Source organism: Canis lupus, chromosome 3 (assembly GCF_048164855.1).
Source record: "Canis lupus baileyi chromosome 3, mCanLup2.hap1, whole genome shotgun sequence".
In the NCBI taxonomy this organism is placed as follows: domain Eukaryota; kingdom Metazoa; phylum Chordata; class Mammalia; order Carnivora; family Canidae; genus Canis; species Canis lupus.
In genome coordinates this window covers 48,471,333-48,498,064 of record NC_132840.1, presented here as the reverse complement: position 1 = coordinate 48,498,064, position 26,732 = coordinate 48,471,333, and the positions used below count along the sequence as shown (strand labels likewise).

General features: G+C 38.3%; 1 protein-coding gene across 4 annotated transcripts in view; it reads right to left on the bottom strand.

The window, feature by feature from the left end:
• ALDH3A2 (aldehyde dehydrogenase 3 family member A2) overlaps positions 1-26,732 on the bottom strand; it is a 124,092-nt gene that overhangs the window by 44,328 nt on the left and 53,032 nt on the right. For 3 of the 4 annotated variants that reach the window (XM_072820936.1, XM_072820937.1, XM_072820938.1), the window contains 5 exons: positions 21,254-21,323; positions 19,961-20,093; positions 11,865-11,959; positions 10,741-10,798; positions 10,168-10,253 (listed from right to left, as the gene is read on the bottom strand). In XM_072820936.1, the coding sequence (XP_072677037.1) occupies positions 10,168-10,253; positions 10,741-10,798; positions 11,865-11,959; positions 19,961-20,093; positions 21,254-21,323 (442 nt within the window). The remainder of the gene's footprint in view (positions 1-10,167; positions 10,254-10,740; positions 10,799-11,864; positions 11,960-19,960; positions 20,094-21,253; positions 21,324-26,732) is intronic. The other variant, XM_072820939.1, reaches the window with a different exon arrangement.

Below are 26,732 nucleotides of genomic sequence, written 5' to 3'. Positions count from 1 at the left end.
CAATTTTTTTCATTTCTTTTTGTTTACTACAATTTCTACCTTGAAAAATTCTTCAATACTTCATGGTCTTCTCCTATATCCTCTTAGTGCAAGGAGGGGTCAGTTTTGTTTATAAAGAAATAACTTTATTGTTGTTTTTGTTTTGTTTTTAAAGATTTTATTTATTCATGAGACACAGGCAGAGGGAGAAGCAGGCTCCATGGAGGCAGCCTGATGTGGGACTCGATCCTGGGACTCCAGGATCACGCCCTGAGCCGAAGGCAGATGCTCAACCACTGAGCCACCCAGGCATCCCTTTATGGTTGTTTTATAAAAATGACATCAATAATTTAAAATTTTTAAGTAATATAGAATTGTATGAAGAGAAAAAAATCTAGATTCTTCATCTCAGAAATAACTGTATTTACTGCCAGACATCTCTCATACATACATACATGGATAGAAAGTAAATAAATCTATTAAAAAGTATGGATTAGGGGATCCCTGGGTGGCTCAGTGGTTTAGCGCCTGCCTTTGGCCCAGGGCGTGATCCTGGAGTCCCGGGATCGAGTCCCACATCGGGCTCCCTGCATGGAGCCTGCTTCTCCCTCCTCCTGTGTCTCTGCCTCTCACTCTCTCTATGTCTATCATGACTAAAATAAATAAATAAATAAACAAACAAATAAATAAATAAATAAATAAATAAAAGTATGGATTATCTATAGTGCTAGTTTTTATTTTATTTTTTATAGTGCTTTTTTTAAAAAGCAAATTTAATTTTACTTAAATTCAATGAAAGAGAAAGACCAAAGTGAAACTGAATTACTGAATTTCAAGTGAGGTTTCATCACAAAAGGTACTATTGAATTAAAATATACCTTAAAATAAAACATCTTTTTAAAAAGTTATTTAAGAAGAGAAGTTGGAGGCTTATTTATACCATATATTTCAACCTTATGCAGAATCTACTGATATGAAAATTCAGGAAATTAAAGAATTTGCACTTTCTCCCACCTCCCAATTTTTATTTAATTTCATTTTTCTTTTTGCAACTCATAATCCCTTTTATCTATTTCACCCATCCCCCCACCAACCTTCCCACTGGCAACTATCAGTTTGTTCTCTGTATTTCTGGATTTTTGTTGTTGTTGTTGTTCATTTTGTTTGTTTTATAGATGCCACATATAAGTGAAATCATATGGTAATTGTCTTTCTCTGACTTATTTCACTTAGCATTACACTCTCTATGTCCATTTGTGGTGTTGCTGCAAGTGGTAGGATCTCATTCTTTATGGATGAGTAATATTCCATCATATATATATATATATATATATATCTCATATATATATATCACATCTCTATCCATTCATCTATTGATAGACACGTAGGTTGTTTCCATACCTTGGCTATTGTAGATAATGTAAATAATGCTTCTATAAACATAGGTGTGCATATATCTTTTCAAATTAGTGTTTTGTTCTGAGTAAATACCTAGCAGTGGTATTACTAGATCATATGGTATTTCTATTTTTAATTTTTTGAGAAACCTCCATATTGTTTTCCACAGTGGTTGCACTAGTTTGCATTCCCACCAACAGTGCATGAGTGTTCCTTTTTCTTCACATCCTCACCAATACTTGTTACCTCTTTTTTTATTCTAACCATTATGACAGGTGTCATGTAATCTCATTGTGGTTTTGATTTGCATTTCCTTGATGATTAGTGATGCTGAGGACCTTTTCATTGTCTGTTGGCCATCTGGTTATCTTCTTTGGAAAAATATCTATCCAGGTCTTCTGCCCATCTTTGGCTTTTTTGGTTGTTGTATAAACTCTTCATATATTTTAATTCCTTATTGGATATATCATTTACAAATATCTTCTCCCCTTCAGTAGGCTGCCTTTTCATCTTGTTGATCATTTCCTTTGCTGTGCAAAAGCTTTTTATTTTGATATAGTCCCAGTAGCTTATCCTTGCTTTTGTTTCCCTTGCTCAAGGAGACATATCCATAAATATGTTGCTAAGGCTGATGCCAAGGAGATAACTTTCTATGTTTTCTTCTGGGATTTTTATGGTTTCAAGTTTCACATTCAGGTCTTTAACCTATTTTGAGTTTATTTTTGTCTGTGGCATAAGAAAGTGGTCCTTTTAACATACGGCTTATTTCCCTTAGAATCATGTTATCAAGGTTCATTCAAGTTAGAACATATATCAAAATTTCATTCCTTATTAAGGCTGATTAATATTCCATTGTATGTACATACAACATTTATTTATCTGCTTACCTGTTGATAGATGTTTGGGTTGCTTCTACTTGGCTATTGTAAATAATGCTGCTATGAGCAGTGGAGTACAAGTCTCTGATTCCCTGCTTTCAATTCTTTTGGGGTATATAACTAGAAGTGGAATTGTTGCATCATGTGGTAATTTATATTTCATTGATAAAGACCGCACATACTATCTGCCACAGTGGCCACACCATTTTATATTCTATCAGTAACGCACAAGATTTCCGTCCTGTCTACATCCTTGCCAACACTTGTTTTTTTCCCGTTACGTTTCTATAATGGTCTTTGTAAATGGTGTAAAGTCTTGTGGTTTTAATTCGCCTTTTTCTAATGACTAGTGATGTAAAAAGAATGTTCTCTTGTGTTGACTGGCCATTTGCTTATCTTTCACAGAGAAATGTGTATTCAACTCTTTTGACCATTTTTTAATTGGGCCGTTTGTTTCTTGTTGCTGTTGAGTTGTATAAGTTCTTCATATATTCTGGACACTAATCCCCTTGATCCATAGGATTTTTTTTTAATCCATAGGATTTACAAATATTTCCTTCTATTCAGTGGGTTGCCTTTTTATACTCTTGAAAATATCTTTTGATGTAAAAAAGTATTTAATTTTGATGAAACCCATTTATCTTTTGTTGCTTATCCCTTTGGTATCATATCTAAGAAATCGTTGCCTAAACCAGTGTTATAAAGATTTTCATATATTTACAGTTTGAATTCTAGTCCAATTTTGTTCTTTTTCATGCAGATTTCTGAGCTTTCCAGCACCATTTATTCAAGACCATTGAATGGTCTTGGCAGTCTTGTTGAAAATCATTTGACCATATATGCAAGGGTTTATTTGGGGTCTCAGTTCTGTCCATTGGTGTATATATGGCATTTTGTCAGTACCACATAGTTTTGCTTACTGTATCTTTGTAGTTAAGTTTTGAAGTCAGGAAGTGTAAGACTTCCAACTTCGTTTTCTTTCAAGATGTTCTGGCTGCTTGGATCCCTTGAGATTCCATGTGAATTTTATGATGTTTTTTTTTTAATAATAATTTTTTATTGGTGTTCAATTTGCCAACATACAGAATAACACCTAGTGCACATCCCGTCAAGTGCCCCCCTCAGTGCCCGTCACCCATTCACCCCCACCCCCTGCCCTCCTCCCCTTCCACCACCACTAGAGTTAGGAGTCTTTAGGTTTTTCTATTTCTGCAAAATGTCTTTGGGATCTTGATAGAAACTACGTCATACCTGTAGATCACTTCCAGTACTATGGCTATCTTAATAATATTAAGTTTTCCAATCCATGAACACAAGATATCTTTTCTATTTTTGTCTTAACATTTTATAGTCTTTGGTGAAGAAGATTTTTTGCCTCCTTGGTTAATTTACTCCTAAATATTTTATCCTTTTTGATGCAATCATATAGTGGGATTGTTTTCCTACTTTCCTTTTCAGATTACTCATTGCTAGCATATAGATAAAGGACTGATTACATGGGTTTATTTGTATCTGGCAACTTTGCTGAATTCATTTAATAGGTGTAACAGTTTCAGGGAATCTCAGGTTTTCTACATATAAGATCATTGTCACTAATGAAGGTACATAATTTTACTTCTTCCTTTGTAGTTTGGGTACCTTTTCATTTCTTTTTCTTGCCTAATGCTGTAGCTAGACTTTGTAGTATTGTGCTGAGGAGAACTGATGAAAATGTGCATCCTTGTCCTGTCCCTGATCTTAGGGGAAAAGCTTTGAGTTTTTCACTCTTGACTTTGGTTGTGAATTTTTCACATAAGGCTTTTATCATGTTGAGGATGTGTCCTTTTATGCTGTTTGTTTTTATAGTCAGGGTGTGAATATTCATATAATGGGATTAATTATCTATCTTGTTACTTTTTCTACTTTCTGCCCTTGTAGTTTCATTTTTCTCCTTCACTTTATTTTTGCCTTTCCTGATTTTATTTTATATGATTCTATTTTCTTCCCTCTGCTAGCGTAACAATTCTACTTTTTCTTAAATATTTTTAGTGGTTACCCTAGTGTTTGTGGTATTTACACAATGAATCTAATTCCTCTTGTTTTCTTTTGTGGGGGGAGGGCAGGCTCCATGCCCAGCACAGGGCTTGATCTCACAACTGAGAGTCAGATGCTTACTTAACTGAGCCACCCAGGCAACCCCTCTAATTCCTCTTTAAAATAACACTTCAAGGATAGTGCAAATGCCTTATAACAGAGTATTCCCAATACCTCCCTCCCAATCCTTGTAACACTGCTGTTACTCATTTAGTTATCCTTAAGCTAAAATAGCCAAATGCACTGTTGTTCTTATTATTTTCAACAAACTTTTCCTCCATTAGATCAATTAAGAATATGAGAAGAAAAACATTTAATTTTCCCTTCATTTCTTTTCTAAGGCTCTTCTTTATGTATATCCAAGTTTCTGATGTAGATCATGTTTCTTCTCTCTTAAGAACTAAGATTTCTTGCAAGGCAGGTGTACTGATGATAAATTTCCTCAACTTTTATTTTTCTGAGAAAGTTTCTATTTCCTTTTCATTTTTGAAGGATAATTTCCCTAGATACAGATTTCTAGGTTGATGGTTTTTTACTTTCAATACTTTAAATATTCCACTCCACTCTCTTCTTGTTTACCTAGTTTCTGCAGAGAAGTCTGATCTAATTCTTCTGCTTGCTCTATTATGGGTAGTGTTTTCCCCCTCTGGCTTTTCAAGATTTTCTCTTATATTCAACTTTCTGCAGCTTTTTTTTTTTTTTAAGATTTTATTTATTTATTCATGATAGAGAGAGAGAGAGAGAGGCAGAGACACACGCAGAGGGAGAAGCAGGCTCCATGCCGGGAGCCCGATATGGGACTCGATCCCGGGACTCCAGGATCACGCCCTGAGCCAAAGGCAGGCGCTAAACCACTGAGCCACCCAGGGATCCCCTGCAGCTTAAATATAATATACTTAGGTGTAGAGTTTGGGGCATTTATCTTACTCGGTATTCTTTAAGTTTCCTGGATCTGTAGTTTGGTGTTTGTCATTATTTTGGAAAATTTGTGGTTGTTAATGTCAACTATTTCTTCTGTTCTTTTTCTTCTTCTGATATTACCATTAACTGCACGTTACACCTTTTCTATTTGTCCCATGGTTCTTGGATGTTGTTTCCCCATTCTTTTTCTCTTTGCATTTTGTGTGTGTGTTTGTGATATAGCCTATTTATTTTTTACATTTTTAAAAAATTCAATTTGCCAACATGTAGTATAACACCCAGTGCTCATCCCATCAAGTGCCTTCCTCATTGCCTGTCACCCAGTTACCCCATCCACCCCCCACCTCTCCTTCCACAACCCATTGTTTCCCAGTTAGGAGTCTCTCATGGTTTGTCTCCCTAATTTTTCCCACTCAGTTCTCCTCCTTTCCCTTACAATCCCTATCACTATTTCTTATATTTCACATATGAGTGAAACCATATGATGACTGTCCTTCTCCAATTGACTTATTTCACTCAGCATAGTAAATCTCCCCAAAATTCATGTTTAACCCTAATCGCCAAGAATGATGAGATTAAGAAGTAGGGCCTTTGGGAAGAGAATGGATGAGATTAGTGTTCTAAAAGAGGCCCCAGAGGTATCCTTTGTCCCTTCTACCATGTGAGGATCCAGGAAGAGGGCCCTCAATGGGATGAAACCATGCTTGCAACTTGACCTTGGACTTCCCAGACTCCAGGACTGTATGCAGTAAATGTCTGTTGCTTATAAGCTACTCAGTCTGTGGTACTTGCTAGAGCCCTCTGAACAGGCTAAGACAGGAAGTTTCTACTGATATCTCTAAAAACTCACTGATTTTTTCCTTGATCATATCTAGTCTACTAAAAAGCCCATAAAAGGCATTTTTGTTTTGTTAGTGTTTCTTATTTCTAACTCTTCCTTTTGATACTTTCTTAGAATTTCTCTCTAGTTTACGTTACTCATCTCTTCTTGCATGTTGTTCACTTTTTCCAATAGACCCTTAGCAATTAATCCTATTTAAAATTTCCAGTCTGATAATTCCAAAATCTCTTCCATATCTGAGTTTGGTTTGATGCTTACTTTCTCTCTTTAAACTTTGTTTTGCCTTTAAGCATGCCTTACAATTACTCATTGAAAGCTGGGCCTGATGAACTGGATAAAAGGAACTAAGGTCAATAGGTCTTTGATGTGAGGTTTTAGGTTTATCTGCCTGGGAGATACACTATGTCTATTGTTTTTGTGACCATAGCTGCCAGGGGCTAAAATTACCCCCGGCCCATTGATGTTGTCTCTCCAATTGTCTTTGGGCTTTCCTAGAGAGTTCCTAAGTAAGGTCTGAGACGTCATTCTTTCAGCTGTAATCTCTTGGTATTATACAGGAGCTCCATGGATGTGATGCTAAGGTGTGGGGGAGGGAAGTGTTCTATAGTTGAATGATAAGGTCTCAGTCTTTTAAAGAGCATGTGTCTCTCTGGACTGTTCCCTTCATACTTTTACTGAATGCTTCTCAGTTTCACTCTATCCCCTACAAAGAGAGAAGAAGGGTAGAGGGGGTGAAGTTGGGTATTTTGCTTCACTTTGTGGAAGGCTGTTGGGGCTAAAGTCTAGTATTTCCCTTCCATCAGGTTAGATTCTGATAAAACCCATGGTAGTTGGCCTCTGGTAAAATAGTTTCCCTTGAGTGTAGGCTTTGGTTAAAAAGCACAGAATGCTCTGGGAATATTTTTATTTTTTTAAATATTTTATTTATTTATTCATGAGAGAACAGAGAGAAAGGCAGAGACACAGGCAGAGGGAGAAGGATCCCTTCGAAGGGCCTGATGTGGGGCTTGATCCCAGGACCGTGGGATTACAATTTAAGCCAAAGGCAGATGCTCAACCACTGAGCCACCCAGGTGCCCCTATGGGCATATTTTTAAATGGTTCCATTTCCCTTATCTCCTATAGAAGCATGAAAGGATTTTTCTCCCTGAGAACATGAAGACAAAATTCATGGAATTTTATGGGGCCCACCTAAGACAAAACCCGCATAAGCTTGAGCACATTAAGCCTCCAGCAATTTGTCAATTACAATTTAAGTTTCAATATCTCTTACTGGCTCCATCTGCCTCTGCTCTAATAAGCTGTATCTGCCTGTCTCTTCAATTTGGAAGGAAGAAGTTATCCTTGTGACCTTAGTTCTCTGATGGATCTAACAAGAGTGGTTGATACTTAGTTTGTTTAGCTATTCTTCTTTTGATATTGTGATATCCATGTCCACAGTTTCTGATACAACAGCTTCTAAATTCCTTGGGATTTCTTCAGTGACGGGGTGAGAGGGGCATCTTTTCTTATTCATGATGAGCCCCTTTCAACCTTACCTGAGCTTATCCTAATAAAGTTATTCTTGATGGGCTCCATAGATGACTTCAGGACTTGGAATGGTCAACAGAAAGACCAACAGATGATCCGAGGGATGGAACTTGCAGCCCTGTACCCCAGACTCCAGCAAGGGGAGAGTGGCTGGAGATGAGTCTAATCACCAATGGTCAGTGACTTATTCAATCACACCTATGTAATAGAACCTTTATAAAAACCTCTAAACAACAGGATTTGTAGAACTTCTGGATTGGTGAACACATTGAGGTGCCGGAAGGGTGACATGCCCAGAAAGGGCATGGAACCTCTGAGCACTGTCAATGCATTTAGCTGTGCATCTCTTGCATTTAGCTGTTCCTGAGTTGTGTCCTTTATAATAAACCAGTAGCCATATGTAAAGCATCCTCCTGAGTCCTGTGAACTGCTCTAGCAAATTATCAAATCTAAGAAGTGGGTCATGAAAACCCCCAAATGACAGCTGGTCAGTAAGAAAAAGTTTGGTTGGCCTGGACTTGCAATTGCCTTCTGAAACTGGGGTCAGTCTTGTGGGTCTGAGCCCTTAGTTTATGGAGTCTGACACTGACTCTGGGTACTTAGTGTCAGAATTAAATTGAATCATTGGACCTCCAGTTGGTGTTGGGAGATTGGAGAATTGGTTGTTGGTGTAGAAAAATCACACACATTTGGAGTCACAGGTGACAGACTAGAAATAAGTTCTAGAATTCTTGGTTGAGGACAGGGGTGAGGACCTCCAACCTCCCAACATAGCACACTGGAAACACAATCTTCTGTTTTGTTTTTAAATTCTTCTATAACATTTTGAGATTCCAAGAGTACTTACATTTTTTTTTCTTATCATGTGGCAATTGATTCTTATGATGATAAAAGCAGAAGCAACAAAAGAAAAAATAGATATGCTGAGCTTCATCAAAATTACACTTTCAAAAAAAATTACAAACTTTCTGTGCAACAGAGGACACTGTCAGGAAAATGAAAGGATAGCCTACAGAATGAGAGAAAATATTTGCAAACTTTACTTCTGACAAGGGTCTAGTATCTAGAATATACATTATGTGTGTATGTATGTATGTATTACACTATATATATTTATATGTCTTAATATCAAGATATATCTTAGTATATTATTAAGAGTATATATACTATATAGTATATTATTAATATATCTTAATATCTTAGATATATCTTAATAATATACTAAGGTATATCTTAATATATTAAGACACACATATATATAAAACAATAGAAAAAACAATTTAAAAATGGGCAAAGGACTTGAATAGACATTTCTCAAAAAAAGATATACATATGGACAACAAACCAATGAAAAGATGCTCAACATCATTTGTAATTGAAATTAAATTAAAATAAAAATCAAGGGGTGCCTGAGTGGTTCAGTTGGGTAAGCAGCTCACTTTGGTTCAGGTCATGATCTCAGGGTCCTGGGATTGAACCCCCAGGCTGGCTCTCTACTTAGTGAGAGTCTTCTTCTCCCTCTCCTTCCACCCCTCCCCCAGCTTGTGTTTAAGTTTTTCTCTCAAATAAATAAATAAAACCTTTTTAAAAAAAGAAATGGAGGATACCTGGGTGGCTCAGCGGTTGAGTGTCTGTCTTTAGCTCAGGGCATGACACCCGGGTCCCGAGATTGAGTCCCGCATTGGGTTCCCCCCAGGGAGCCTGTTTCTCCCTCTGCCTCTGTGTCTTTCATGAATAAATCAATAAAATCTTTTAAAGATAAAAAACAAAGTAAAAATCTACTGGGAGGGGGCAACATTTGGGGAGCTGAGCCACAGAAGAGAACCGAGCTTGATTTTTTAATATGGAAGTTGCCACAAAAATGTGCTCAGAGGCCCAAAACTAAAAGTTTGGTTTAGATAGATGTCATACCCTCAAATATTAGTAGCAAACATTTTTAATTTTAAAATGTTTATTTTATAAAAGCTTATATGGCTATACCTGAGATGGGATTTGAACAGGCACTTAATACACACCCACTGATAAAATACATTAACAGAGAAATACAAACAAAACTGGATAAGCAATCAATTTTAGAGGACAATGAACTTTCCTGAAAGAAGGAAGATATTCAACAAAAGAGTACAGAATACTTCCAGCAGGGAAAATCAAATGTACAGATTTAAAAACCATGATAGGGTTAACATCTGGGAGAAATGTAGAATTCTAACTCCTTTCTTGATCTCAAATAGGATAGTGCAGATTCTTGGGATAACTAAGAAAGCATCACTGATATCCTTTCCACCCGCAACTGGGGGCAAAACCGCTGTCCACGTGACAGGGTCACCTCCCAGGCTTCATGTATCATGTAGGTTTATCATGTCTGGTTTGTGGGCTGTTGATAATTCTTCTATTTTAGCCACGGTCATTGAAAACCCTTATTAAAATTCCTGCTAAAAAAACAGCAACAGCAAGAGCTAGAGCTATTCCACGATAGAAAACCAACTGGCTCACTGTCAAAACATCCCCAATGGTGGGCACAGCATACTGGTTGTTTTCTTCTATTACCATTAATTGGAGGGTCTGGCTCTCGGGTGTGATGATATCAGGTAAAATGACTCCATCGGTTACTTCTTTCTCCAAGACAGGCAGATCTGATTGCAGAGAAGAGTGGAGTACGTACTTATGTACAGGGTTCAACAGAGGGATATCATGGAAAGTTACATAAGAATACATTGTAAACAATGACTATCAATTATCGGCTGGTATAAGTGAAATTACATTAAGAATATCTGGGCAGCCCCAGTGGCTCAGCGGTTTAGCGCTGCCTGCAGCCCGGGGCGTGATCCTGGAGACCCGGGATCGAGTCCCACATCGGACGGACTCTCTGCATGGAGCCTGCTCCTCCCTCTGCCTGTGTCTCTGCCTCTCTCTCTCTCTCTCTGCATCTCTATGAATAAATAAATAAAATCTTAAAAAAAAAAAGAATATTTCAGGAGAACCTTGAGCTTATCTCCCAGTTATTTGGGCAGAGACAAGATTTATCGTGCCAGAGGCGGGATCTCATAAACTAAGCAACTCTGGCTACACTGGGTTTCTGCCTCATGAGGCACAAGGGCCATAGACTACGTCGTCTGTTACCTGCTGGTGACGGCGTGGTCTCTCTGATGATCCCCTTCAGCCCAGCTCGGACCTGTGCCTGAGAACAAGCGTCACTAAGTAAACAAAGGGTAAGTCAAGTTAGGTGAGTAGTCTCTTGTTAAAACTTCAATGGAGCTACTGATGAAACCACTGCTAAAGAGCTCTAACATCTAACACAGTCTTTTCTGGTCCTGAAAGGCCAACAAGAACAGAACAGAACACTGGTCAACTGCTATTCTCCCCTGTGCTCAGCTCACAACAATGATGTAAAAAACTACCTGTCCCTACAGTTGCAAATTTAACATATATATATATATTTTTCCCCCCCACCATGCACTTCAGTGTTCCTAAGCACTGATATAGAGAAAAAGTCTAAGGACAAATGGTATTATTACATACAGGATGGTTTATGGCCCAACTGTGTGTCCTATAAAATTTATCTCTCCATCAATTACACCAGGATTGGAAAGACCTCATACATCGCAATTAAGAAAACCGAGGGCATGTGAAACCTGGTAGGGTGGGGGAGGGGAGGACAACACTGAAACAGTGAGGCTTTGTGCACTAAGCTCCTCCTCCATCTCTTTATCAATAACACCCCTCCCCCCAATCCTCAGTAATGCCAAACTCCCATCCATCTCATCTCCACAGAACAAAAAGGGTTCGCTATTCACACAGAGATGCCCACAGAGTCAAGATCCCATTCCCCTCCCTGGAGGTTTTGGCTCCACTTCCAAATACTTCCCTCTGATCATAGATATTTAGCATACTGCTTTTTAGGAAAATATGGACCAAAAACATTTCTAGGAAGAGGCCTGAAAACAGACAACAAATCAGTATAATTGGGAAACCCCCCTCCCCTATTTTAATACTAAAAAGGCAAAATATTTTCTAAGCTCACGCCTGCCATGGCTGACTCTAGTGCATAGACCCTGAATGAACTCTGTACTAAGAAGAAAATGTGCTAACATACGATGTCCTTCTGCCCCTAGCTCTCAGACACTTTGCACGAATCCAAGCAGGTCATGCTGCCAATGGCATCCTTAGCATGTCAACCCTCGCAGATTCCTTCCAGTGTCACAGGAACAAGGAAGAGCCAGACTTCCAGAAGGACACGTGGTTACCTGCTTGGCAACTCTCTCCCAGTTTGTCTTCCAGATGAGCACCAAATAGAAAAGGGCTTGAAAGAAAACACAGACTATCAATCCAGACCAGAGACCTAGGGATGCAGAACGAGAACCACAGCTTAGATGTTCTTCAATGCTGTTCCTCTCATGTTAACATTCTTCCAAAATTACTGTATCCAGAGTTAAATTAACTTCAGTTAAAATAAAATAATTTCAGTTAAAAATGTACATAGTTATGGACCAGAATTAGACTCCAGTTTACCATTGATTGATCAGCGGCAATCAACCTGCCGATGAATAGTAAAAACACCACTCAACTCTCTGCTGCTTATATGTTGATTTCACAATTATGTATTGGCTTTGTTTGCACTAGGCATCGCTGTAAGTGCTAGAACACAGAACCAGACAGGCGGCAAAATCGGTGCCATCATGGAGTTTACATGCTCCTGGGGGAACAGACACCAAACAAGGCAGCCAATGTGATAGCTGGAAGGGCACCAAGGGTCACGAAAGTCACTGAACACTGTGATGGTGACCTACAGCCCAGAGTCAGCAAGAAGGGCAGGTGGCTCTCCCTACTGGAAGAGGGGAGGAACCAGTTGTGACAGCTCCAGGACAGGGGCTGAAGGAGAGGGAAGGGTGGGTCCCAGCCAATGGGAAACAACCTCTGTGTGGTTACTGAGATTATAAAGGGATCAGTCAAAAAAAAAAAAAAAAAAAAAAAACAGATATAAACAATGTCTATCTACTGAGAAGAAACTATTTAAACTAGTTAAATATCCATTATAGGCCAAAGTGGATATAAAATATCCACTGGCATATCAACAATTTCACCACAAAGCAGGCTGCTTTGGTTAGAGATGGAATGTGGCATAAAGTGAGAATTAGTCCATCCATTCATTCCACGTGTGTCCCCCCACTGACAAGGGACACTGAGGCTGGTCCTCTGTGGACTCCAGGTAATGAAACAAGATTCCTGATAATTAAACAAAGCTTCTTTTCAGTTGAGAAGTAGGTAGACTGACTGTTCACACCCTTTGATGGGGTGACTCTATGCCTAGGAATCCATCCTGGGGAAAGATTCAGGGATGTTAGTAATTCATACACCTAGGATGCTCATCAAATCTGATTTATAAAGAGAAGCAATTTAAATTCCACAATCAGGGAAGTATTAAAGAAATGATACAAGAAAATATTACAGAGGTACTAAAAACCACGTGTCTAATGTGGTATAGAAGGCGATTACATATTCAGCATTTATGAAAAATAGAACATACTGGAATAAAAGCAATTTTATAATAATGGAATAAAATACACTGAATGCCTCCAATGTTAGTGCTCAGCAGTGTAATTAAAGGTAATTTAATTTTCTTTACATTTTATGAATTTTCCCTAAATTTCCATACTATTAAATTTCAATAATTTAAAGGTACTTTTTAACAAACCCAAGCACCTACCAAGTACAATAATAAAAAGCATCTTAGTGAACAAAGAGAGGGAGATCTTATTTTAAAGGAGTGTTAGATTCTAATAAGAGAGAGGTTTCTGTGGTTTTTTTTTGCACAGTTTTTAAATTTAAGTTAAATTTATGTACATATAACACTCAGTGCTCATCACATCACGTGCCCTCCTTGATACCCATCACCCAATGACCTCTTTCCCTTGGACCTCCCCTTCAGCAACCCTCAGTTTGTTTCCCAGAGTTAAGAGTCTCTCATGGTTCGTCTTCCTCTCTGATTTTTCCCCATTCAGGTTCCTCTCCTTCCTTATGGTCTCTTGCACTATTTTTATATTCCACATATGAATGAAACCATATGATAATTGTCTTTCTCCTATTAACTTATTTCACTCAGTATAATATCCTCCAGTTCCATCCACATCGATGTGAATGTTACGTATTCATCCTTTTGGATGGCTGAGTAATATTCCATTTTATATACTCACTTCTTCTTTACCCATTCATCTGTCAGAGGACATCCTGGTTCCTTCCATAGTTTGCCTATTGTGGACATTGTTGCTATGAATATTGTAGTGAAACAGGTGCCGCTCTGTTTCACTACATCTGCAACTTTGGGGTAAATGCCGAGTCGTGCAATTGCTGTGGTTTGTTTTTTAAGTAAACTTGAATTGTAAAAACTCAGCAGCTTATTAAGAACAGGGGTTCTTGAATTTAGGTAAATTCTCCTTCTCCAGTGTTTAGGGCAGTGCTTGGTAGCACTATGAGACAATAATAAGTATCTGGCAGTTGTGCATCCCAAATAGAGAATGACGAAGCCCAGCCTGACATCAATCAGATGCCCCATAGGCTCTCAGCCTCCACCAGTCTTTAAAAAGAGAGATGACATTGAAGAAAGTTATTCATTAAGCCACCAAGTAACATTTCCAAAAATTCAAGATCAGAAACTAAGCACATGTTTGTGTGGACATAGAGGGACTCTTATGACAGCTCCAAGATTAAAATTTCACAGAGAAATGGGGGCTGATGCAAAATTTTTACATTTAAAAAAATGTACTGACTGGATACAGAACAAAAGAACCTATTTGAGGGGCACCTGGGTGGCTGAGTCGGTTAAACAAATCCACCTTTCACTCAGGTCATGATCTTGGGGTCCTGGGACAAGCTCCATGGAGGCCTCCCTGCTCGGCAGGGAGTCTGCTTCTTCCTCTCCTTCTATCCCCAACTTGTGCTTGCTCTCTTTCTCTCTCTCAAATAAAATAAAAATAAAAGCTTTATAGAACCTATTTGAATACATACTACAGCATTTAGTCAGTCTTCTAATTAGACAATTTTTTCACTAAAGAAAATAAAATTCACTGTTACTGAAGTCTAGAGTACAGATGTGTATATATATATGCAGAACACATGTATAACAACTTACCCCAAAAGCACATGATAGATTATTTTGCACAATTCTGTACACTTAGAATCTTGATAATGAATAACTTTCTAAAAAATTAATTTGCTAAAGTGACCTCAAAAAGAAAAAAATCTAAACAGACTGATTTTTCAAAGACAAAATGGAAAAAGCTGTAAAAAGGATAAACTCCTCCAAAAGATGAGGTCATAACAGTTTCATAGAAGAATTCCATGTTTCATAGAAGAATTCCACCAAACCTTTCTAAAACAAATCATTCCTATACTATGTAAATTGTTCCAAGGCTACAAAAAGAAATATAATTCTTTTTATGAAAGGAATAGAACTTAATTTTTTAAAAGGTTTTTATTTATTTATTCATAAGAGACAGAGAGAGAAAGAGAGAGAGAGGCAGAGACACAAGCAGAGGGAGAAGCAGACTCCCTGCAGGAAGCCGGATGTGGGACATGATCCTGGATCTGGGATCACACCCTGAACCAAAGGCAGATGCTTAACTGCTGAGCCACCCAGGCATCCCACGAATGTAACGTTCATTAATACCAAACCCCAATAAAGATTACACAAAAAATATAACTACAGACTAATTTATTATATCATTGCAAAAAATTCTTAAATAAGATATTAATAAAATCCAGCAGCGCAATAAATTAGCACATAATAACCAGGATTGTTCAATATAAAGAAAGCAATTAATATCATTTATCATAATATACCTAAGGAGAAAAACTATAGGCTCATTTCCATATGCCCTAAAAAGTTACTTTTTAAACTAAAAGTAAAAATAAAGTAAGAGAATTTAGAAATAATGTTAAATCCTATTGTAGAAGTTCTTGCAGAATAGGCACAAAAAATAAAAATAAAAGGCACAAAAATTGGAAAAGAAGAAGTAAAATTATTTTTTAACCTATGACATATAATTGTATTTGAGAAAATACCCAACCATTCTTGTTGGAAATATCTAAAAAAATAGACTTAATGTATATTTCCTAAACATGATTTAAAAAGCATGTACACACATATTTACTTATGTGTGTTTGTGTGTGTGTATGTTAGCCCCAAATCCTTCATGATACTTATTATAGAAACACTGGAAGCATTATTTATAAAAGTCCTGAAAAGGACAAGCATTTCTTTTTTTTTTTTTTTTTTTAGGACAAGCATTTCTACAACTACTACAATAATTTAGTATATTACTAGAGGCAGAAAAAAAAGAAAGAAAGAAAGAAAGAAAGAAAGAAAGAAAGAAAGAAAGAAAGAAAGAAAGAAAGAAAGAAAGAAAGAAAGAAAGAAGAAAGAAATCAGTAGTATAAAATCTGGTAAAGACAATATAAAATTATTTGTAGATGATAGGACTGTATACCTGAAAAAGCCATGATAATCAACAGAAGGCTATTATAATTAAGAATTCCAAATTGTATCAAAATACAAAATTCACAAATAGTAACTAATAGCCCTCCTACATACAAACAACAACCACTTAGATTACATAGTGGAAGGGAAAGCCTCAATAGCAACAAAAGGATAAGATGTCCAGGGCTAATTTTTTTTTTTAAGATTTTTATTTATTTTTTATTATTTTTATTTTTTAAAAAGATTTTATTTTTATTTATTTATGAGAGTGAGAGAGAGAGAGAGAGAGAGAGAGAGAGGCAGAGACACAGGCAGAGGGAGAAGCAGGCTCCATGTTGGGAGCCCGAAGCGGGACTCGATCCCGGGACTCCAGGATCGGGCCCGGGCCAAAGGCGGGCGCCAAACCGCTGAGCCACTCAGGGATCCTTTTAAGATTTTTAAATTTATTTATTCATGAGAGACACAGAGAGAGAGAGGCAGAGATACAGGTGGAGAGAGAAGCAGGCTTCATGCAGGGAGCCCGATGTGGGCCTCGATCCCAGGACCCCAGGATCAAGTCCTGGGCCGTAGGCATGTGCCAAACCGCTGAGCCATCCCGGCGTACCTGCCCAGGGCTAAAATTAACAAGAAATGTGTAAAAAGCTATCAAGGAAAATGATTTTAAAAAATGCTTGAACTAAAGCTAACATTTCCTTTTATTTTTCAAAGATGTTATTTATTTGACAGAGAGCACAAAGCAGGGGGAACAGCATGCAGTGTGTGAGAGAGAAGCAGACTCCCCACTGAGCAGGAAGCCCGATGCGGGGCTTGGTCCCAGGACCCTGGGATCATGACCTGAGCTGAAGGCAGACGCTTAAACTGACTAAGCCACCCAGGTGCCCCCAGAAACTTAACATTTCCAAAATGTTCATCAGATATTTGAACATAAACTATGAAGAGTGTCACTAATGCACCCAATTCATGAAAACACAAACAGCCTCCAGGTCTTGAACTAACAGGTGGCTGGATGTTAGAGTTGCCTCCCTTTTGACATGAGTGGATTTATTGCCTAGGGACAAAAATCTACAGGTACTGTTTTGAGATTAAACCCAGGAAAGAATTTTTCTGAGGAAGAAAGGAGATGTCTGAAAAATAGAAGCCGCCCCATGTACCACTTTGTTTACTTGCACTTCAGGAAAACTGATGCTGAATGGTAATGCCTTAATAAGAGTAATAAATATCTGGGTTAGGTATGTAGTTTATGGAGATAATAAATGCTATAATGCCATAGCTATTATAAACTCTCAACTCTTCTCTGAAATCAGGATAAATCTCTCACAGATATGAAAGATTATAGAGACAGAACTGGTAAGACTTGGCAGCATCATTGGGGCAGAGTTCTTGAGCCTGGATGACTAGATCAGAAAGGGAATCAGGAGGCAGAGATGTTTGCAAGGCCACTGTGAATATGTGGGGCAGCTGAAATACCAGAGTAGGACCTCAGGCATGAAGTCAGGCCCAGAGATTGAGATCCAAGAGCCAAAGACACCAAAGACTGAGGCCCTGAGACTTTTGAGGAAGAGAAGGCAGAATAAGAAAAGCAAAAGAATCATCTCCTAGCCCTTGGTGAAGGCCTACATTCAAAGAGCATAAGATATAAAAAGTGCCAGAGAACACAACAGAAATAAATACTAAAAACATGTAGTGTGAACTCATAAGATAGGGATCATAAGGCAATCTACTGAATGGGAGAAGATATCTGCAAATGATTTATCTGATAAGGGGTTAGTATTCAAAATATATAAAGAAGTTATATAATCGACACCAAAAAAGCCAATCTGATTAAAAAATGGTCAGAGAACCTGAACAGAGATTTTCCCAAGGAAGACATACCGATAGTCAACAGACATGTGAAAAGATTACTAATCACCAGGGAAATGCAAATCAAAACTACAAGATATCACCTCACACCAGTCCGAATGGCTAGTACAAAAAAAAGACAAGAAATAAAAAAGTGTTAGCAAGGATGTGAAGAAAAGGGAACCTCATACACTGTTGCTGAGAATCTGAATTTGTGCAGCCACTTAGGGAAAGAGTATGAAGGTTCCTTAAAAAAGAAAAATAGAACTACCATATGACCTCACAATTCCACTTTTGGGTATTTACCCAAAGAAATGAAAAACATTAATTCAAAGAGATATATTTATCCCTATGTTTATTACTGAATTATTTTTAATAGCCAAGATATGGAATATCTTGTCCATCAATAGGTGGATGGATAAAGAAAATACACACACACACATGCACACACACCCACACACACACACACACACTGGAATATTATTCAGCCATTAAGAGAATGAAATCTGGCCATTTTCAATAGCATGGATAGAGCTAGAGAGTATAATGCTAAGCGAGATATAAAGTCAGCCAAAGAAAGGCAAATATCATATGATCTAAGTCATATGTAGAACTTAAACAAAACAAATGAGCATAGGAAAGATAGACAAACTAAGAAACACTTAACTACAGAGAATAAACTGATTATCAGAGGGGAGGTGAGTTGGGGGAAAGGAGGAAATAGGTGATGGGGATTAAAGAGTACACTTATCATGATGAAAAAAAAAATATTTAGGGACACCTGAGTGGCTCATCGGTTGAGCGTCTACCTTCGGCTCAGGGCATGATCCCAGAGTTCCGGGATCAAGTCCTACATTGGGCTCCCTGCATGGAGCCTGTTTCTCCCTCTGTCCATGTCTTTGCCTCTCTCTCTCTCTCTCTGTGTCTCTCATGAATAAATGAATAAAATCTTTTTTAAAAAATTAGAAAAAGTAAAATTATTTTTATTTACATATGACATGATCCTATATATACAGAATCTTAAAAATCCACACACAAAAAAATACAACAGCTAATAAATTCAGTAAACTTACAAGATCAACACACAAAAATCAATTGTGTTTTAATATACCATCAAGGGACAATATGAAAAGGAAATTAAAAATTCTATTCACAATAGTTCCAAAAGAATAAAATATCTAGGAATAAATTTAACCAAGGAAGTAAGGAACACTAAGAACTACAAAACACTGCTGTAAGAAATAAAAGGCCTAAATAAATGGATAGACATCCTGTATTCATGGACTGGAAGACTTGGTATTATTAAGATGGCAATATTCTCTCCAAAGCAGCCTACAGGTTCAATGCAGATAAAATTTCTAATGGCTTTTTTTTTTTTTGCAAAAATGGAAAACCTGACCCTCAAATTCATGTGGAATTCCAAGGATCCCCAAATAGCCAAAACAAAATTTAAAAAGAACAAAGTTGGAAGGCTTACACTTCCTGATTTCCAAACTTACTACACAGCTACAGTAATCAAAACAGAGTGGTACTGGTATAAGCCAGACAGAGAGACTAATGGAGTAGAATAGAGAATCCAGAAATAAACTCATCCATCTGTGACCAACTAATTTTCAACAAGCGTGCCAAGATCACTTAGTGGGAAAAGAACAGTTTTTCAATATGGTGTTCACTTCACCTAGGTAATTCATCATGTTTCAGGTCTGAGGCTAATCCATTATGGAGGAGGGCAAGTCCATCCACCGACCCATGACAGGTGCTCACAGGACTAAGCTATTCTCTCTTGTAGTACTGAAGCCAATGTAATTACTGCGTAATTAATTAATCCTGGCCTCATCCTGAGGGCACAGATTATGCCTATTTTGTTCGAGACTGTACTTCCAGTGTTTTTGTACAGACAAGGCACTGACTGGGTAGAAAATAATGCCACAGGGACTACTTTTCAGTTAACTGCTTTATATCTCAAGCAGTTTATCTTAATATGACAAATGATATTTGAGGTTGATCATTGAAGAATCAAAAACATACCTATTATCCCAAGTTTAGCAGCAAACATCAGAGATACTCCAATGGGAAAACCAAAAACATAATAACCAATGGCATTCAAGATAGCACCAATCTTTTGTTTTCCTGTACCTCGTAGGACTCCCCCACAGGTGCCCTAAAGAGAGAAATACCAAAACCAACACTGCAATCATTTACCTGTCATCACATCAAGTTTGGAATACTACATTAACACATCACAAGTTTTAGATATGGTCAAACAGTTCAATCTCAAAACAGGAATTGCACATTATGTAAGAGATAAAGAAAAATATTTTCCTTCTAAGGTGATGTTAACAACAATAAACTATAGCAACTTCATTAGAAACCCCTCAGGTAACATTATTTAAACCTCTATTTTAAAAATACTTTGTGGGGTGCCTGGGTGGCTCAGTCAGTTAAATGTCTGATTCTTGATTTTAGCTTGGGTTATGATCTCAGGATCGTGAGATTAAGCCCTGCAATGGGCTCTGCACTCAGCAAGGAGTCTGATTAAGTTTTTCTCTTCCTCTCCCTCTGCCCCTCTTCTGCTAAAATAAGTAAATCCTAATTTTTTTTTTTGTAAAAGCATATGTTAAAAAAAGAGATTCACTGATGGAAATCTCTGCAGAAACTAGTCTGATATCATGGCTGAAAAAAGTACTAATGGGATCAAGGGTTTCAAAAATGCCCAGAACCTGAGTGGTGATAATCATCTTCTTCTCTTCCACATTATTTTTAACAAAGCCAGTGTTCAATAGGTACCACATCTTCAGAGTGACATTAACAAATAGAGAAATTCCTTGGGGGAAAAAGCAACATGGCAAATGTACCTAGAAATCATGCCATGAAGGCTAATTGCTGAAATTGGGACTAAGCCTCAAGGCATCAATTCCAGGGTACAGAAGAGTCTTCAAATACCTTTAAATCTATAGAAAATCATCAGCCTAGGGAAAGACTTTTTAGTGGTCAGAGTTAACTCCAAGGTGGCCTGGCCTGCCTTGGACAGCACAGCAGAGATCACCGGGATCACTTGGCTAGAATGTCACACAGGGCATTCAGGCCCCAGATAAAGAAGAGGCGGCTAGATAACTCTGGTTTCTTCCACCTTGAGATGCAGTACTCTAGAGCAATCTATATTTCCCACAAATGGCTAAGAATGCTCAAAGCAAGAGCATTCTTGCTCTTGCTTCTCAAAGATGAAATCATAGACTTTTAATTCAAAAGTTAGAAACACAAAGCAAATTTTGCCATGAATATTAGACAGAGTAAAATCGTAAAATCACCCCAAATACTCACTGCAAGTGCATCAAATAGATGAAAGGGAGCAAAAATAGGCATCACTTGGCTCACAAGGTAAATAATATCTCTGTTGGAGGAAAAGAAAGCAGTCAGTGACTCAAAAATCACATGTGAGTGGAGTACTAATTAACTATTGTTCTGACAAACTTAACAAATTGATCAGGTAATTCAGTGAAACCCAACTTTTCTATTGGACAAAATGAGTACACAATAAAGCTTCACTAATTTAACTTTTATTTTTTTAAGATTTTATTTATTTATTCATGGGAGACACAGAGAGAGAGGCAGAGACACACATAGGCAGAGGGAGAAGCAGGCTCCATGCAGGGAGTCCGATGTGGGACTCGATCCCGGGATTCCAGGATCACACCCTGCTCAACCACTGAGCAACCCAGGCATCCCTAAATTTTATTAGTTAGAATTTAGGGTAAAAGGTATGTGGTCTAAGCTGCTATTATAGAGGATTGTTCTTTTTTTTTTTTTTTTTTTTTTTTTGCATGAGCGCAAGTGGGGGGTAGGGGCAGAGGGAGAAGGAGACATGCAGACTCCCCATTCAGCGGGGAGCCTGACGTGGGGTTCAATCCTAGGACCCTGAGATCATGACCTGAGCCAAAATCAGGAGTCAGATACTTAACCAACTGAGCCGCCCAGGCATCCCAAGGATAACTCTTAAAGTTTTGTGTATGAGTATAAAAATGTGCAGGTTGGAAAAAAAGAAGGTTTCAGCCTATATAGGGTAATCTTTCTCTGTGAATAGGAGTCTTCCTCAAAAATGGAGCTGAAAGTCGGCGTTCATATCGGAAGCATATGCCTCCTCATGAATCCTCTAAACTCTGATTATGGTGGAAGATCTGCCTGAGGGGAAACTACAGTAGGGGTACTGGGATTTTGGAGAGACACAGCAGAGCTAGGGGTGACTAAAGTCCTGCACAATGGAGCCAATGTGGTCATAATATGTAAAATAGGCTATCATACTGTCCCCAAAGGAAGCCTTCTGCATCCCTACAATTCACCCTAAAGGGGAAGACTGCTGGTCAACAGATACCACCAATACAGCCTGCAGGCAGCCATCTCACAGAGGAGTGACATCCTTGAACTTATTCATAGGACCATAAAGTGACCTACCGTGTACATTATCTCTAAACAAAATGACAATATGGTCTTTATTCAAATAAAGGCATTAACCCAGTGTTTAACAGACACTGAAGAAAATCAACAGCAAAAAAAAAAAAAAAAAAAAAAAAGGAAAGACCAAAAAGCATGCAGAAAAGCCAACACAAACAGCTGACATTTCTGTAGCAAATACAGCATGCAAGGAAAAAATAGCAAATGGGAAAAAATGAAATGAAACATACAAACACTAAACTAAAACATCCTATTTAAGGACTAGATAATGAAATAGGACCAAATAGTAAATTTTAATTTGAAAGACAAAGCTGAGGAAACATGCCAAAACAGAGACAGAAAGTGAGAGAAAAGAGACAAACAAATTAACCCATTAAGTCTACCATTTATATAAATTTCCTAGAGCTAAAGAAAAATCCAGTGCTTCAGACTGGAAGTCTATAAAGTGCCATACTGAATAAAAGAAAAAAGATTCACTTTTACCTAAGCACATCCAAGGACAAAAAGAATATCTGAAAGATTTCCAGAAAAAAATTCTCCTTCAAAAGAATAAGTGTCAAATTAGCATGAAAAGTCTATACCCAGGTGACATCATGGAAGATGGTGGAATAAGAAGCTCCAAGGATCAATCCTTTTACCCAAACAATTTTTGAACTGTTAAGAAATGTCAAAAGCAACCATTTCAGAACTCTGGAGTCTAGCTGAAAGCTTGCAGCAATTGTGCATGATGAGGAAAGAGGCTAGTAAGTATAGATGAATTTTGGTGTTCTGCATAGTAGCTACTACCATTTCCCATCCCCTGGTCTCATGACAGGCAGCTACAGGGATGGCTGCCTGCATTCCTGATGTGGCTTACTGCGGCATGCTGGACAATAAAGATCTTTTCCTCCAAAAACCAGAGTTGTATGTTTTGCTCTCTTTGGCAGTTCACTAAGGAACTGGCACAGAGGCCGGCCACTGTCCTCAACCCCTTTGGGCCGAAGTGCCTTCCAATGCAGTGCTTGTCACAGACAGAACTTTTAAAAAATAGTCTTTTCTTATTGGATCAATACATTTACAGATGCCTGGGTGGCTCAGTGGTTGAGCATCTGCTTTCAGCTCAGGGTGTGATCCCAGGGTCCTGGGATTGAGTCCCACATCAGGCTCCCTGCAGGGAGCCTGCTTCTCCTTCTGCCTGTGTGTCTGCTTCTCTGCATATGTCTCTCATGAATAAATAAAATCTTTTTAAAATTTTATTTTAAAGACATTTAAGGAAATCTGCTAGGCTACTGGCTGAATGATAATAGACACCATACATGACAAGGAACACAGTCTTTGCAAAAAAAAAAAAAAAAAAGTGGTTTGGAAAACCACAAATGGACAACTGCAGAACAGCAATGAGAACAAGCAAAACAGCAATGGACAAGGAAGAAGGAGAACATGATTTCCAGTTATCTCATTACAATATTCAAAATGTAATTTCAACAGCAACAACAACAAAATCACAAGCATACAAAGAAAGAGGAAAGAATGGCCCATTCACAGGTGAAAGATAAATTGTCAGAAACTAGCAAATATTGTCAGAATCAATTTTTTCAGAACTCTTAACCAAAGACTTGCAGTGACCTGGGGAATGCTTCTTCAAGAAAATCTGCTGAGTCTTGGTAATAATTGGGAGCTCTGTGGTGTTCTCACTGACCTTAGTACTATCCCCTGCTCCCAGATCAGCAGTAACCTTGAAAAATAACAGCCCAGGGGCACCTGGGTGGCCTAGTCAGTTAAGCATCTGCCTTCAGCTCAGGTCATGATCCTAGGGTTCGAGGATCGAGCCTTGCATTGGGCTCCCTGCTCACAGGGAGTCTGCTTCTCCCTCTGTCCTGCCCCTCTCCCAACCCCGCACCCCACGCTACTATTCTCTCTCTTGCTCACTCACTCTCAAATAAATAAAACCTTTTGAAAAAAAGAAAAATAACAGCCTATATTTTCAAGATTGGAGGAGGAAGTGTCAGCTGAACTTTTTCAAACTTCATTCTCAAAGAATAATTATTTTGTAGATAGATCAATTATCTGGTTGTTCCTCAGAAGAACAGGTTTTTCATTTCATTTGACTCACACTTGCCCAGTGTTAACATTGATCTCTGAGAGATGTTTGTCAAAAATATTTATGGGGAAATGGTTTAGCTGCTGCTGTCTGAAGAAAAAAGATAAGAGTTGGCATAGACAATGGACAAACTAACAAGTCTGGTTAGGAAAATCTGGGTGATGCGATAGAAACAGCAGCTCTGAAAACTCTGACATATTCCTGGGAATCTAGAAGGCCATATGCACACATATGTCTGTGCACATGCTCAAGAAAGACCAGAGAAGGCCCTAATCTCTCACCTCTGGCTGAACTTGAGGCTCTGCACAAGCAGGAAATGAGGGGTTAAGGCCAAATTGTATCAGCCTGAGTGTTGAAGATATGCCCTGACACATGCACAGAGAGCCCCCCCCAGCCAAGAGTGGGAGATGTCTGGGATGCAAGTATCCAAGGAAATCTTTGTCCAATAATTAGCTGATCACTAAGCTAATGCAAGAGACTTTAGTGGCCACATTTGACCAAACAAACAAACAAAACAGATCTTACTAAACTAATTCATAAAAGTCACTCAGCGACAACAACAACAAAAAACCTTGGGGAGGCAGAATTCTGGTTTCCAGAACTGCCATATTATAATATAAAAAATGTCCAGTTTCAAAAAAAATTAATAAAGAAATAAGAAAGTATGGCAGATATATGGGGGGTGGGGGGAAGGGGACGCAATTACTAAAACTTATCTTTGAAGAAGCCCAGACTTTGGACTCACAAAAAAACCCTTAAATCAGCTATTTTAAATATGTTCAAAGAGTTTTTTTTTAAACTGTATGTAAAGAACTAAAGGAAAATACAAGAATGATGTCTCATCAAATAGATAATATCAATGAAGAGAAAGATATTATAAGAGAAACATAAACTGTGGAGTTGAAAAGTACAAAAACTAAAATAAATAATTCAGTAGAGAGTCTCCACCTGGCAGAAGGAAGAATGAGTGAACCTGAAGATAGGATAATTGAGATTATTCCATATGAGAAATAGAAAGAAAAGTAAATGAAGAGAAATGAACAGAGGTGCAGAGACCTGTTGGCACACCAAGTACACACACACACACCGGTTGTCCCAGGAGGTGAGGAGACAGAAAGAGGCAGAAATAAAAGGTTTTAAAAAAAGAATGGCTACAAACTTTGATGAAATACATGAATCTACATATCCAAGACACTCAAAAGACACCAAGCTGGATAAACTCAAGGGAAAGGCAAGGTCATTTGCTGAGAGTGATGGCCAAAGATAGTCGGGAGGGATCAGTGGTTTGAGGAGAGCAGAGAAGGTCTAATATGGATTATAGAGATGGACAATGAGATGACCAAAGAGATGGAGGATAGGCAGTGCTGAGGGTATATTTGGGGTTGGTAGTCCTAAATTTCTAGGCAACCAATGTGTCCTAGAAATGGATCATGGCTTTTCCAAAATGATCAGTTATTAGCACAGAAAATGTGCAATTGGATTCCTCCAGGGTGGGGGAATCTGCCATACAGGAGGGCAAAAGGAATTTAGGTTACTAGCAAGAGTTACTAAAATAACGCACTATGGCATCTAAGTTATATATGTAGAGAAGGAATGGCAGGGATGTCATGACAGACTGAGAATAAATGCAAAGTCAGAGGTGTCAACATATTAGAGGGCCCATGTGGTTGAAGAATCTTTTTAAGCACACACGTTTGAGAATCTTTAAAAGCATGTTTGAAGGACTGGAGTTGTGGCCAACTGCAGGACTGGAGATGAACAGTTCTATGTGATGACAAAAAGCAAAGAATGACCATGGGACAGTGCACCTGAAGCAGGGAGAGAGAGTTCCTGGGGTGAGGACTAGGGCACTGGAGTGAGGGACTGGGACAATGGATGGCTCATCCATGCAGACGCTAAGTTTACCCAGGATGCTGGTAGGACTTGGGGATAAAGAGGAAGACTACAATGAAGATGCCAGAGCTTTAGATCAAAGAGGAGAAAATGGAAATATAAAAGTATATATCACGTGTACAGATGCCAGCAGCTGAAAAAGATAGGAAATACTGTCACTAACAGAACTGAGAAGCAAAAATGTCAGAATGTGCCAAAAAATATTAAAGATCAATAGGTACAAATGTAGGATGCTGCACGTGGACACAAGAAGACACCCACATGGAGGAAGGGTGGGGATGCAGCCATCAAAAATTATATTTCTCTAGCAGTCTGTCAGGAAGAATGAGCTAGAATGGAAATAGCTCGGCTCTAAATGGTGGTGACCAAGAGTACTAT